Source organism: Lotus japonicus, chromosome 3, assembly GCF_012489685.1.
Source record: "Lotus japonicus ecotype B-129 chromosome 3, LjGifu_v1.2".
NCBI classification, from domain to species: domain Eukaryota; kingdom Viridiplantae; phylum Streptophyta; class Magnoliopsida; order Fabales; family Fabaceae; genus Lotus; species Lotus japonicus.
This window is the reverse complement of record NC_080043.1, coordinates 92,177,287-92,192,717: the sequence shown is the minus strand read 5'-3', so window position 1 is coordinate 92,192,717 and position 15,431 is coordinate 92,177,287. Positions and strand designations below refer to the sequence as shown.

The window sequence follows — 15,431 nt, the reverse complement described above, 5'->3', positions numbered from 1 at the left end:
GAATTTGAAATTTATTATATAGAAAATATTATGACAAATTAGATTTAGAGTGTATGAAACGTTTGTACTCGTAGATGAGTAGTAGTGAAATTGTCTTATTTTATTTCTTGAAGAATTTCTATAAAAAGCACTTAAATTAAATTGAACCATTTAAGACCATGTGGAGGTTCATGGATGGATCGTCGACATAATAGATAGGTATGAGATGAGCATATAAGTGTGTGACAGCTGGCCTTGCTTTTTCTAAATTATTATTCGTAAGAGAATTCCTACAAGCAAGAAAATTCCAGCAGTGTCTATATCATATAATATAATTTTAATAAATAAAATGTATATCGTTATGATATGTCATATAAATATCTATATGCTTATAAAAAAGAGGAGGGATATACTCACTCCAGGAGTAAGTCACCCAAGTCACTCCAAATCTTTAACCGTTAATTATATTACAATCTAAAGGCTCATATTCATCCCTAATTCCCTCACGTGATTTCAAAAAAACTAGCAAAGGGAGAAACGATAAAATTTTCTCATCGTTGCAGCGGTGCTCTCCTTTGCCGGCATGAGAGACTGACAGAGGAAGAGGTGAAAGGGTTCCCCACCGACACCGACACCGACGGTTGCAGCTACTCCTTTCCCCCACATAAGGGCTTCCCTGTCTCTCGTTGCTTCTGTGTCTTCAACGATTCCGATTATCCCTTTGAGGTCAATTTCTCTCATGGGTGTCATCAGAGCCAGATCTAATTGCTTCTGTTTGGTGAATTGGAAATAGAAAGGACTATGCAGGCTTTCTCGCTGCCGGATCCATTTTAAGGGTTTCAATTCTTCACCCACTCAAGGCAATATGCTGAATTGTGTGTCTGGCTTTTTCCCTCACGGTTTTATCAGGTGCTGGTACAGATTCTGCAACATTGAATTGGGTGGGACACATTCCTTAAGGGTACCATTAAGAGCTTATATATTTGGAATCAAATTGGGAGAGTGGCTGTCATTTGGGCATCTGTTGGGAGAGTATCTTTCTTTCTATGTTTATTTCTCTGGTTGAGACCATTATCTTACTTGCAGGATAACATGTATCAAAACACTTCATTAGAGTTTAATACAACATTTTTCTTATCAAGTACTTGAATGCATTACTCTAGATTAACTGTGCAGCACTTTTTGGACTTGATTCCTCTCGGATGAGGAGTTCACTTTAAAGGGGAATAATGAGAAATTGTAGTTATTAGTACCAAAAAAATCATTGCAGGGCTGCTGTTTCAAAACTAATTAAAACTGATTAGTCTGGAAGCAGCTCTAATTCCATCATGCATTTCAGGAATTGGATGGTTTGTACTTTGTATCTCCACATATTAGTTACTGTTGAAGTTGAAATTTTACCCAAATTCCAGTCTGCATGATATTGATAAATCAAGTTATACACAAGTTATTCACACTCTCATTCTTGTGTTTTGAATGTGCAGGATAAAACACAGAAGCTGAGACCGACTTAGCTTAAAACACAGAAGCAAAGTTGCTGGATTTGCTGCTATCAATTACAAAATAAGTAAATCCCACTTGAAGAACCAGCAAGGAAAGAGTAGAACTTCCATTAAGACAACAAACTGACATTAAGAGACCATAAGAAATTCAATGCTTATGTACTTAGATGTGTGAAACAGTGCTGCATTGTGAAAGCTAATGACAGCAACACTTTTGTATTTTGCTACTATTTTTGTATTTAGCTAGAGAATTAGTTCATAAAAAAATTGAATCTGTTTTATTTTTTGCATTGTAAGAGATTTTTACATTATTAATATTATACGACAACTATTTCTTTAATTGTCATTTGATTGAACAATTGTACAAGTTACTAGTACTAAAAGAGCCAAAACAGCATGTTCATTACCACTTGCCAAAAGAAAAGTACCAAACTGACAAACACGATATAGTAAGAGTTTACAAGATAAGGAACACAGCCTGCTAATTATTCATTGCAATTTGCCATAATTCTAACATAGTAACATAATTAACTGCTACAGAGTGAAGCCTAATACATAATTCTAATCCAACCCTCCATCCCTCTGAAAGAGAGCACAAAAAACAGCACACTACACTTCAAATGCTCACTAAGAGCCAACTAAACAGATCCACGCAGCACTTCTCGTTGCAAGGTTTTGCCAAAAAAGAAACTTGCTGGTTTTTACTTGTCTGTCAAAGACAAAACAGATAGCCAAAATCCTCCAACAGTTCTGCATAGTCACAAATGCAATATTAGTTTGTTATGATAACTGTAAGTTTAACTATAAGTTCAGGGAAAATATTTAAAAGTGAGAATACTTACATGTATCCATTAATCATTTTGATTTCTTTTCTTGCAAGTTCTGCTATTGTGACCGTGCTCCCCGCATTCATGACATGCTTTCCTTTTGACAACTGATTTATTAAGTGACACTTCAAGTCCACTCTTAAATCTGCTATTTTGAGTCATTTTTCCTCCATCCTTCTTTCTCCCCTTTGTTTGTGATACATGCGGGTTTCCAATAGTCAGTTGTGGTGGTTCACTCACTTGCTCAGATGAGCAAACTTGATTTACATTCTTCTCGCTTGACTCCAAAAGTACTACTCCTTCACTTGTTTTCATTGCAGCAGCTGACTTATGAGTTTGCTTCATTTCTGAAATAATGAAATTGTATGCTTCCTCAGACTCTTCTGCTAGATCAGCTAAAAAACTTGCTTCTCGTTGCACATGCACCCTTCTTAAAATCTTTAATGTATCAGATTTTTCACCCAAATCATTATCATTATAAGTGTCTTCAAGACCTCTGTTAGCATCCTTAGTCCATCGTTCCATAATAAAATGACTAGGAATCTGAACAACTCCCTTTGCTTGGAAAATTACTAGTATGTGTCGGCACAATATCCCCATAAATTCATATAGTTCACAGCCACATTTAGCAATCTGTGAGTCTAAGTCTATATCAACAGTGAAAGTATCTCGAGCATCATAGCAATTGGACACCTGATACACATATTTAGGCCCATCTCTTCTAATCTTATGTCTAGTGAATCGGTTGATTTTCTCTAGCTCACCTTTAAATTTAGCAAAAATATTTCTGGTGTATATAGATGCCGCATGTTCCTCAAGTTTTGACCCGGTACTCAAAATACGAGACTTATGCCTTGATTCATAATTTTCCTTTCGTTCTGCCTCTAAGCGACTTTCAACAGCTTTCTCAAACTTCAACACAAATTCTTGTAATGTTGTTGATGCATCAACAAAAGAATCAAAGAAAGCATTAATACTTTCACTTCTTTGAGTAGTATTCATTCCAGCAAAGAATGTACTCCTGTTATAAATTGGTATCCAAGATTCTCTAATCTTATATAACCCTTGAAGCCATTCATTTTCCTTCAAGTTATACTCGACCATTATGCGCATCCATTCTTCTTCAAAACTTTGAATGCTATGTGAACCTCGAATGCATCTTTTCATATCTCGCTTGAAAATAGATTGTTTGTGATATATGTGAGCTAACTTCTCAGGAAACTTCTTTATAATATGCCACAAACACAGGCGGTGACGGCTTTCTGGAAAGACTTTTGCCAAAGCAGCTTTCATAGCTAAATCTTGATCAGTTATGATAGATATAGGTTTTTTTCCACCCATTGCTTGAAGCCATGTTTTAAACAACCACACAAAAGAAGCCTCTGATTCATCTTGTAGTAAAGCACAACCATATAAAATAGACTGAGAGTGATTATTCAACCCAACAAATGGAGCAAACGGCATACTATACTTATTAGTTTTATAAGTGGTATCAAAAGTGATGACATCCCCAAAGAGTTGGTAAGATAATCGTGATCTAGCATCCACCCAAAACAAGTTCACCATCCGAGAATCTTCATCACATTGGATTGCATAGAAAAAGTTAGAATTTTCTACTTGTTTCCGTTTACAATAATCGAAAACAGCTTGAGCATCTCCAACATCTAAATTCTTTCTCCGAACATTTCTAATGTAATTCCAACAATCCCTATTAGTGAAAGTTGAGTCACCATCATTAAAAATTGCAGCAACCTTTCCAGTCGGTATGCCTTCTTCTTCAAATTTTTCAACAAGACTCTTTGCTGCTACACTCATCTTTTTATGGCACCTCATATAGGACACACTTTTGGGACTAACCATGACATGATTATGATCATTGTTAAAAGACTTTATCATCCACTTACTTTTGGTTGTGCCTCTTGAAACAATAAGTGAAGCCTCACAACCACTTCGGATAGTTGAGCACTTTCTTTTAGTTTGATTAGTGCTATCTTGAATTTCTTCAGTTCTTGAGATCTTCACTTTATGTTGACCTTCATTGCAACATACCAAAACTGCTCTCTTTGGTTTACTTGAACGAACACGTACTCCAAAACCATTCTTCTTAGCAAAAGAATTATAAAATTCTCTAACCTTTTCAATGGACTCAAATTCCATCCCAATTTCAGGTTTGCTATTCAATTCCCCACCTATATCTGAAGTATCCAGTATACTAGTTGTAAAATCCTTACTAGATGAACCAATACCATTATCATCCATTAGTTGTTGTCCCTGAATTTAAAAGAAAAACAAATATTAGTTTGAGTTTGGAAATAGTAGTGGTGGCTAGAAATAGTATATGTTTAGCAACAAAACACCATCTCCCTCCCAGTACAGATATAAAACACGAAAACCAGCCAAGGAGAAATCCTAATGCATGACACCCAAAACGATATTGATATGTAACGCTGCACAATGGTGCCCAGCCAAGGAGAATCAAACAAGATGATAGGACAATTCTTGAGAGATGATTTATCAACGTAATGATACCAATTTCCCAAAATTACATAAGAATACCTTTGTTTCATCAACGGAACCTGAAGCCATAGAATGAGTGATTGAGATAGTAGTCCTTGGCGAAGGAGGTTGCGGCAGCAGAGAAATAGGATTCACCTCCGCCATCGATCAACCCTCTCGACAGCTTGGTTTAGCGCTGCAAGGATGAGAATTTTATCGACGTTTTTCCCTGTGCCAGGTTTTGTGAAATCACGTGAGGGAATTAGTGATGAATATGAGCCTTTAGATTGTAATATAATTAACGGTTAAAGATTTGGAGTGTCTTAGATGACTTACTCTTGGAGTGAGTATATCCCTACTCTATAAAAAAAATACAAATAACTATATCTGTATCATAGGTTTGAATGGCGCCATGTGAATCAATAATCATTTCATGACTTGGACTTCACTTAGCTTGGTCTTGAGGACACGAGGCAATTGGGAAAAAGTTGTCTGCCACATGGCAAGTCAGAATTTGCTCCCATTAGTTAGTCGACATACTCATATATCATCAATTGCTTATAAAAAAAAAAAAACTCATATATCATCAATTGACTTTTTTTTACTATGAAAAAAAAATTTCCAAACTAATTCCGTCCCCATCCATTCATTAATCCACACTCAATATAAGAAAGAATTATAGAAGTGAATGATATAATAATGTTATAAAATAAGAGAAATAAGAAAAGAAAATTGGCGTCAAGTCCATATTTTTTTGTGAAAATTAAGATATTAGAAGACAATTTGTTATGGAGTTAGGACTGGCTTAAACTCTTATCTTATAAAGACTTTTTTTTTTGTCAAATTATAAAGACTTGAATATTTAAATAATGTGATAAGGTTTCCAACAAAGTGGGCCGAGGTGTCCGCAGATTGGGTCAAGTATATTTTTTAAGTTGATTGTTCTCATTGATAAAAAACAAAAAAGTTGATTGTTCTCATCACAATTTTTATGATTTGCAGCTTGGCACAAATTAAATCACAACCCTTCGTTTGTTGTACAACGATCAAAGACAAGTGGCAGCCATAGCTACTGCCGACATATTTATTAAATAATTATAAATGTTAGATAAGTAAATCTCAATTACTATATATTAATTTACACAAACAAAAATACTTTATTAGGCATGATATAAGCGCAAGAATGCTTCCAAACGAGGATGTGACACCCAATTCGTATACAGTCACCAGTAGGATAAGCAATTAAGCATCGAGCTAAGGAGATCTTAAAAGTATTAGTTAATTAATTAATCGAAAAATTAATATTATTAAAAAGTAGTATTAATAATATTAGTGTTATGAAATTTATGGATGCCCATCAGAGTTAAGAGTTCATGGGCCAGGCCCACATGTATACTTGTTCAACACTACAAACCTAATAATATAAATACAAGGGAGTCTGCACATAGTAGAGGATCCTCATCACACTATCTCTCTATCTCTCTTGTTCCTCTATTCTCCTCTCTTATTGACTTGCTTACTCTTTATTCATAACACGTTATCAGCACGATAGTCTCTCTATAATTCATAAGTGAAAGAGTAAGTATCACTTCCAGAGTAAGTACCACATCCATGTGGAAGGTTATAATTTTAAATTTTTTCTTCTTCTTCCTTCTTCTCCTTCTTCTTTGAATCATTTATCTATGAATTCAAAACTACCATAGTAGTAAATATGAACCTGATGATTCATAGTCTTACAGTCCAGAAGCACTGTAATTGAATTATTTTCCTATGAATCCTGAAGATTCATAGCATAATAGTCCAGAAGAAGCACTGTAATTAAATTATTTTTGCATGAATCCTGAAGATTCATAGCATTACAATCCAGAAGCACGGTAATTAAATTATTTTTGCATGAATCCGGAAGATTCATAACATTACAGTCCAGAAGCTCTGTAATTAAATTATTTTGCATGAATCAAGAAGATTCATAGTCTTACAGTTCATAAACACTGTAATCGAATTAATTTGCATGAATCAAGAAGATTATAGTCCAGAATAATGTAATTGAATTATTTTGAATGGAAGATTCATAAATAAATAAATAAATGAATCCTAAAGATTCATACCTTACGAGTCCAGAAGTACCGTAGTGAGACTTTTAAGATGAATCCTGAATATTCATGGCCTACGAGTCTAGAAAAACGGTAGTGCAAGATTTGTGAAAAAAATGAATCCTGAAGATTCATGGCCTACATGCCCAGAAGTATCATCAAACTATTTTTAAAATATGGGTGCCCACTAGGGTGGGCACTTATAAAACTGGTCCATGATGGACCAATGCCTAAGAACCCTTAGATATAGGAATCTAAGAATATTCTTAAAATAGATGGTTAGGATTGAGTTAATTTAAATAGGGTAAAAGTGTCATATCCTCTCTGTCCCATTCTTTTCCAAACTTTCCTCTTTCAAAAAACTCACTGGCCGGCCACCGCCTCCTCCGCCTCATCCGCCACCACTACCCTCTTTGATTCATCATACCCTTCGGTTCTCTGCAGTAAAAATCCATGGTCAGCCTTGCCGTTAGAAGCCCCTCTGCTCTTCGATCCACCGCAAGCACTTCTTTATGCTGAGATTTGTGTTCATCGATCAGATTTATATATTCATCGACGAGGGAAGAGATCTGCGCTTTCATCTACCATATCACTATGAAATTGACCAAAAATTATGGGTACTTCCTTTGTTGATTTATTATGTTTCAATCTCTTCCTCTCTCTGTATTTCACGTTTTTCTTTCAATATGGGTTTAGATCTCAGTTGCATCTGTTGCTGTATCAAAGAATGATATGTCCTGTTGCAGAGGAAGGAGGGAAGGAGGGTGAGGCGGGTGGATGAGTTGAAGGTGGTGAAGAGGTCGAAGAAGGACGAAGATGACAGTGGTGGAGAAAAAACGAGCCACCCACAACCACCTGAAGACGAGCACTTTATATATTGTTTATCATGTAAATCATTTTACAATAATTAATTCATTTGAAGCGTTTTTTTTTTAATTTTATTTCCATATATCCACATATCATTTGAAAACAAAACCATCACGTAACACAAAATAAAGTCCTTCTATCTTTTATTTTATTTTAATGTTACGTAAATGTTAATTGATTGATTAAATCTAACAAAATTAATTTTTTTTTATATTTTCTTCCCAGAGATATTTAGATATCTTAAATTCTTAAATTAATTTACTTTTACTACAAGTGATTCTTTATTTATTCATTATATATAGTGAAAAAAAAAATATACGGAATCTGAAGATTGATTTTGTGATTCTTGAGAAAGTTAGAATTGGAAGCTAGTTATTGATTTTGAGTATTTGTGGAAACTTTTGTACATGAATGTGCTCTATATTTAATAAGTACGTCAATATTATTAAATCTCATAGGATTTAAAAAAAAAAAGAATTGGTGTAAGTATTCATGAGATTATGAAAAAGTATTTTATATATAATTATCGGAGTTTCATATACAATTATTTTGGTTATTTATTATAAAAAGATTTGTTTATATATATTTTGGACTTCCTTCTTGTACCATAAAATGAATATTTAAACAAATTTAACTGTTTAAAATTAACAAATGAAGAAGACCTTATAGTCTTTTGTCAATATCTACATTATAGTTCATGAAGAACTATATCGTTATCATTATAAATGATCAAGTTCATTGAAGGAGATGTGTCTATCATGTAAGCTACTGAAGTAGCTAGATTAAGGAAAGATTGAGATATTCCCTGAAGTGAATATTTCAACAAACATGACAAAAGTTGTGATCAGTTAGATCAACGCATGGTTAAATGTCCCTGAAGGACATCCAATGGCATATATGATATTGTCTCATGAAATGAAACTTTTGTGGTGGCTCTCTAGAAGAAGCCTATGAAACTTCAAAGCTATATCTTAAAAGGGATCAATGACAATCTTGAAAAAATCCACAGATCAATAATCTTATTTTTTTTTCAAGAAACAACCCCAAATGTGGTTGCAATCCTATAAATGCTATTAGAGTCTATGGTTGGTATAGCCATGATAATGACTCCTTATATCGAAAGTCTTCCTGACACAATGTGGTGGTCAGGCGACGTGTCCTATTGGCACGAGGATGAAGCGAATTGCAGTGCAATTGCTAATAGCTTGCTGAGGGGGAGCATAATAATATGGTTGTGACTCACACTTTGGGGGAGAATGTTGAGAATTGAAGTGTGAGTTAGAGTCTCACATTGGCGCATGATCTCATGTTTTCTGCTCCCTTTATCTTCCCTTGGTAGCAAAGCATAAAAATATAAAGAGCATATATAAACATTGTTGCTAGATATTGCTTGGATTAGTAGTAATCCAGACATGTAAAGATGTCAAACCTATTGTGTTTTTCCACGCCATGGATACACGTTAAAGGAAATTATGAGATGTAATACTCATCTTGTGACACAACTCTCATGTACACATATTCCTTATAAATTTGAAAGTCTTGAAGGACTTTATTTACATCTAATTGATGTAAAGATAAACTATAAGTTGAAAAATATCAAAATCCTTGAAGGATTTAAAATGTCAGAAAATTTTACTTCAAACATTGAAGTATTATTTTGAATAAGAAAGTTCTATATATGGAACAAATTGAATGTGATTGGCATGACGAGTTAGACCATCCCGAGTCTTATGATGCGAAAGTATATGAATTCATATGAGCACTCATCGAAGAACATGAAGATTCTTCAATATAATGAATTCTTATATATTGTTCTCATGACCAATTAATAATTGGTAAAAGGATGGATTTGAATCCCTCATTATTCTTGAGTATATTTGATGCGATACATGTGCACGTATTCACTCTTTTTATGAGTCATTTAAGTATTTCATAAATTTATCGATGCATCGACTAAATGACCAAATATATGTCATCAGCTCTCAATATTGATAGAGTGAAAATTCCAACCTTGATCAAGTTGGTAAATGACATGATTTTGAATATCTAGTTGCACATGTTCGTATTCAAATGATATAGCTTATTTGTTTAATTAAACGCCTCATATTTATGGCTAGACAATTAAATATGAGAACAAATATCATTATTTATGAACATGTGATTTAGCAATTAGAAGCATTGACATGCATCAAGCCAACAATTCATTGGAATTCTCCCCATTGTAATTGGTTCATGGTCAGGAACCTAATATCTCTCATCTAAGAATTTTCAATGTGCCTTACATATTTTCAATTTCTCCACCACAACGCACTAAGGTGAGACCACAAGGAAAGCTGAGATTATGTAATCAATTTGAGCCATTACCGATAGATATTTCATATCTTACTTGTTGTTTCTCAGCATTAGGGGGAGAGGAAATTAAGCAGCTCTGAAAATTTGTAAAGAATGCATATGTATACTCACACTATGAACCAGAAGTTCAAAAGATGCATTCTATGACCTAAAAGGAATTATTAAATTCCTTATATGCTGCAAATATCCTTCTCTAACTTAATATCACAGTTGGAAAATTCATTATTAGACTAAGGCATGCCTAAAACTTGGTTCAAAAATATATATCCTAGAGAAGGATGATGGTCTTGTTGAGGAGGCAAACTATCTTGAAAAAAATGTAGAGACTACAAAAATGTTTATTCCTCCTGAAGAGGTTCAGGTACTTGTAATTATTTATTTAAGAGATCTCATATGATTATGTCTCTACAAGTTAACACAAGGAAACAAGAACATGAAGAATTGTCGACATGATGAAGTAGCGCTCAATATTAGAAATATGTGCGAGAATCTTGAACCCGAAAATGAATGGGTGTGATTGGCCATAAATAGAAAGAAGCAATTCATTTGCTGAATTTAAGGGTCTTTGGACCTCATATCTATACCCTAAAGGTATAAAGACGATAAGGCTTAAAGAGTCTTTGTAGTAAAGTGAAATAATGTTGTCATATTTAAGACAAACAAGTGATAATCGTGGTGGATACTTGGAGTTACAACTTATTGGTATGGCTCTCACTTGAGATTAATATCTCTATAAAACTCCTTGAAGATTTTAAGATGCCTAAAGCACACAATTCATGTTCTCAACAATGAACAAATTACTAGATTGAGACAATCTAGATGATTATTTTCTTAAGGACGGTCACAAAATGACCCAACAAACTCATGCATATTTATGATGAGATATGAGATTGTTTATGTCATAATTAATGTTTATGACAATGATTTATTGAGACTCTAGAAGAGCTCACAAAAGCTGTAGATTTGCTAAAGAAAGAATTTGAGATGACCATCCCTTAAGAATGTGCCTCATTAAAACCTTACTAGGAAAAATCCAGTGTGGGATAAAAACCTAGTGAAGGAAAAAGAGTACATCATTCTATAGTTCGTCTTTGTACATTGCCTCATTAAAAACCCTACCATGAAAAACCCAATGGGAAAAAACATGGTTAAGGAAAAAAGAGTACAATGCATTTTAATTGAAATCTTTAAGCCGACGAACTCCCACATTCTGCACAAGCTTTTCAAATGTTGTAGTTGGAAGAGTCTTCGTAAATAAGTCTGTCAAATTATCACTTGAACAAATTTGTTGGATGTCTATGTCACCATTATTTTGTAGATCATGAGTGAAGAAAAGCTCCGGTGATATTTGCTTTGTCCATCTCCCATGATGTATCCTTCTTTTGATTGAGTAGTGCATGTAGTATTATCTTCATATATAGTTGTTGGCGGCATCTTTCAAGAGGACAAATCACCAATATCAAGTACGCATTGAATCACGAATCTCAGCCAAACGTATTCTCGTCTTGCCTCATGTAATGCTAATATTCCTGCAAGGTTAGCTGAGGTGGCTATCATAGTTTCTTTCACAGATCTCCATGAAATGGTTGTTCCTCCACATGTAAACAAGTAACCTGTTTGAGATATTTAGACAAATATCCAGCATCTGCATAACCAATTAGATTAAGCTTGGACATAAAGGGAAAAAATAAACTCATATCTAATGCGCCTTTAAGATAACGAAACACTTGTTTTCCATTCCAATGTCTTTGTGTAGGTGAAGAACTATATCTTGCTAATAAGTTAATAACAAATGATATATCAAGTCGAGTATGACTAGCAAGATACAATAATGCTTTGATAGCACTAAGATATGGTACTTCAGGATCAAGTAATTCTTCATTCTTTTCTCAAGGTCTAAAAGGATCTTTATTTACATTTAATGACCTTAAAACCAATAGAGTACACAGTGGACATGATTTGTCCATATAGAATCCTTTTAGTACCTTTGCAATATAAGTCCTTTGGTACATAAATACCTCATCCTTTAGATACTCAATTGATAAGGCTAGACAAAAGTTTCATTCTCAACTCTTTTATCTCAAATTCTTTCTTTAGCAAATCTACAGCTTTTGTGAGCTCTTCTAGAGTCTCAATAAATTATTGTCATAAACATTAATTATGACATAAACAATCTCATATCTCATCATAAATATGCATGAGTTTGTTGGGTCATTTTGTGACCGTCCTTAAGAAAATAATCATCTAGATTGTCTCAATCTAGTAAATTGTTCATTGTTGAGAACATGAATTGTGTGCTTTAGGCATCTTACAATCTTCAAGGAGTTTTATAGAGATATTAATCTCAAGTGAGCCATACCAATAAGTTGTAACTCCAAGTATCCACCACGATTATCACTTGTTTGTCTTAAATATGACAACATTATTTCACTTTACTACAAAGACTCTTTAAGCCTTATCGTCTTTATACCTTTAGGGTATAGATATGAGGTCCAAAGACCCTTAAATTCAGCAAATGAATTGCTTCTTTCTATTTATGGCCAATCACACCCATTCATTTTCGGGTTCAAGATTCTCGCACATATTTCTAATATTGAGCGCTACTTCATCATGTCGACAATTCTTCATGTTCTTGGTTCCTTGTGTTAACTTGTAGAGACATAATCATATGAGATCTCTTAAATAAATAATTACAAGTACCTGAACCTCTTCAGGAGGAATAAACATTTTTGTAGTCTCTACATTTTTTCAAGATAGTTTGCCTCCTCAACAAGACCATCATCCTTCTCTAGGATATATATTGTAACACCCCGATTTCGGTGGCGTCACTTTAGTAACCAAAAATAAACTTAATGCGGAAAAATGTGAATATTTTTTTTTTTGATAATAACTAAGACAAGACTGAAACAGATAAAACCCAAAAGCGAAAAGCAATAAAACTAATATGCAATATATATAACAGCCCCCGCTGTAAGTAGCAACCTCGTCACGAGTAACCTCCAGTGACGGAAAAGAAAGTGTAGCGCCCGTAGGCAATATGTACAAACCAAATGAAAAGGTGAAGTGTCCGCAACACCATCCCTCAAAAATGAGAATAGGCTGACTCAATGGCCTGAAAATAAGACCTCCTAAGTCCAACCAACTCTCTGTGATTCCCGTAAGGAAACCACACAAAAAGCTATAGGCGGAACTACCCTGTCCCCCAACGAAGCAAATGAAGCAAAGACTGTCAGAGCTAAAACTCTACTCCTACACTAATCCTAACTCGAGGAGCTTATACCAACACTCAAAACTATGTGCTAGCATGATCATCGTCTGAATCAGAATCCAGAACAACTAAGTCTACCAACCCTATCCGTCCTCCCCTCGCAAACGCGATGCGCTCCTGTTCCAGCATCTTAACCCTAGTTCCCCCCCGAAGGGTGAACCGTCGTGAACCAGCCCGCCAAAGACATCTGACAAAGGGCGTTTGTCCGCCAAAGCACACACAGAAGACGCGAGGGTCAACTCCAAAGAATTATGTAAATAATAGCACCGATAGATACAGATAATAGAATAGCCACTTAGGCTTATAACTAGGGATAACCTCCTAGGGTTGCATATTTCATAATGAGCATAAATGACAGTAATAACAATTAGCATATTCCACATATGATTAACAGGTAACAATCACACTCAGCAACTAAGTCAGTATGCATGTTGCATGAAATGATATGCAGGTTAACCCAGTCAACCAATATGCATTCCGGAACGGATGGACATCAACGGATCAGCCCTAGCACCAGCCACGGTGGGACCATTTCGGCCCGCGTGCCTCTTACTCCAACAACAATGGTAGTCAGATCAGCATAAAACCCGAAGGCCTGCCATTCGGTCTGCTACTAAGAGTCACCTAGCAGCGCTCTTACGCGGAAATCCCGGTCTTATAACCATTTTGGAATCCGCCGTGGTCCGGTATCTCGCCGTGTTTAAACCACTTAATGAGTGCATGCAATGCAGTGATTAGCCAAACAACGTCTCCGAATCTCACTCGACACGTCGCCACGTGTTCTAGCTAAATTAATGTCTCTAAAAGCTTACCCTAAGGTAAAGTCGATTCTGCGACAAAAGACACTTCTTCACAACAACATAGTAACTCATGATGATCTCCAAATCATCCGACTCATCTCAATCCGATGGTCACAACTACTCAACGAGCACAGAGTATCACACTCTCGGAAACTAATGGTTTCCCAGACTTATCCCCAGGATAGCCCAACAACACATAGCTGCTCCAACAGCACAAGAGCATCAACATACTCAACACTTCTCAACTTCCTCAACGATTGGATCCGACGACACTTCTCGTTTTCCAAAAACTAAGATTTGCATCCGAAGCTTCCTTTCGAGTTTATTATCTTTATTTAAAGATTTAGAGGTTGTTTAATGTCTTATGAGTTTTCTTTTCAAAATAATATCCTTTTTAGTCTTATCGCAAATCCTATAAGTTCTCAGGATCTCCTAATCCCCAAATGACTCCAGAGAATGTCTCGATCCATAAACATCATAGCAAGGCCCGAATCTCATTCGTCCTATCAAACTTTCTCAAAACTCTCAAAATAAAATCGGCATGACCTGCCCGCTATTCTCACTACTCAGAATCTCAGATTTCATTGCAGAAGCATAATTAACTCATCACAGTCAACAACACATCATGTATCAATATATCTCAGAATAAACACATAGCACTTAGCATATAAAGCATGCACCACACATCCTAGATTACCCACATAGCACATAGCATGTAAGTCAATCTCAAAAACATTCAGTAGATGAATCATCTACATTGTCAGCCGAAGCCTCAGAAAACATTTCTCCAATCAAACACAAACAAGTGCATAAACAGTAAACAATGTCGAACGCATCGACCCTAAGCATTAACTAGAGATTCAGTGAGATGCCCTCACCTGTAGGTTCTCCAGGGTGAACTTCAAACTCTTCCTCACAAGCAAAGCGTTGCTCCTCAGGAAATTCCTCAAAAGCTCCTTTAAAGCAAAATAACAGAAATACTATCAGAATCTATCGAAAACTAAGCTATCGATACTTACTAAGGTTACTCGAAGTAGTACATACTCTGAGATACGATAATCTAGCGCGAAAGGACAAGTTTTCGGAAAAGGAAATTTTCCTCCTCCCCCCCTATAGGCTCGACCACTTTTGGTAATTGTGGGACTCGATTTTTCTTCGATCAAACTTGGTTCCTATGCTATCATTAGCCGTAACTAAGGGTATTCTGAACTCGGAAAAATTATCGGATCAAAAACTGTCGCAGGGGT

The 15,431-nt window shown here is 35.3% G+C and overlaps 1 protein-coding gene across 1 annotated transcript; it reads right to left on the bottom strand.

Moving 5' to 3' along the window:
* Positions 1-2,332: 2,332 nt before the first annotated feature.
* LOC130743027 (protein FAR1-RELATED SEQUENCE 5-like) lies at positions 2,333-4,581 on the bottom strand. The gene has a single exon (XM_057595134.1). It carries the CDS (start codon positions 4,565-4,567, stop codon positions 2,333-2,335), a length of 2,235 nt encoding a protein of 744 aa, XP_057451117.1. The 5' UTR covers positions 4,568-4,581.
* Between the last annotated feature and the right edge of the window lie 10,850 nt (positions 4,582-15,431).

Coding starts and splice junctions, on each gene's coding strand:
- LOC130743027 (XM_057595134.1), bottom strand. CDS start 4,567: ATGGATGATAATGGTATTGGTTCATCTAGTAAGGATTTTACAACTAGT.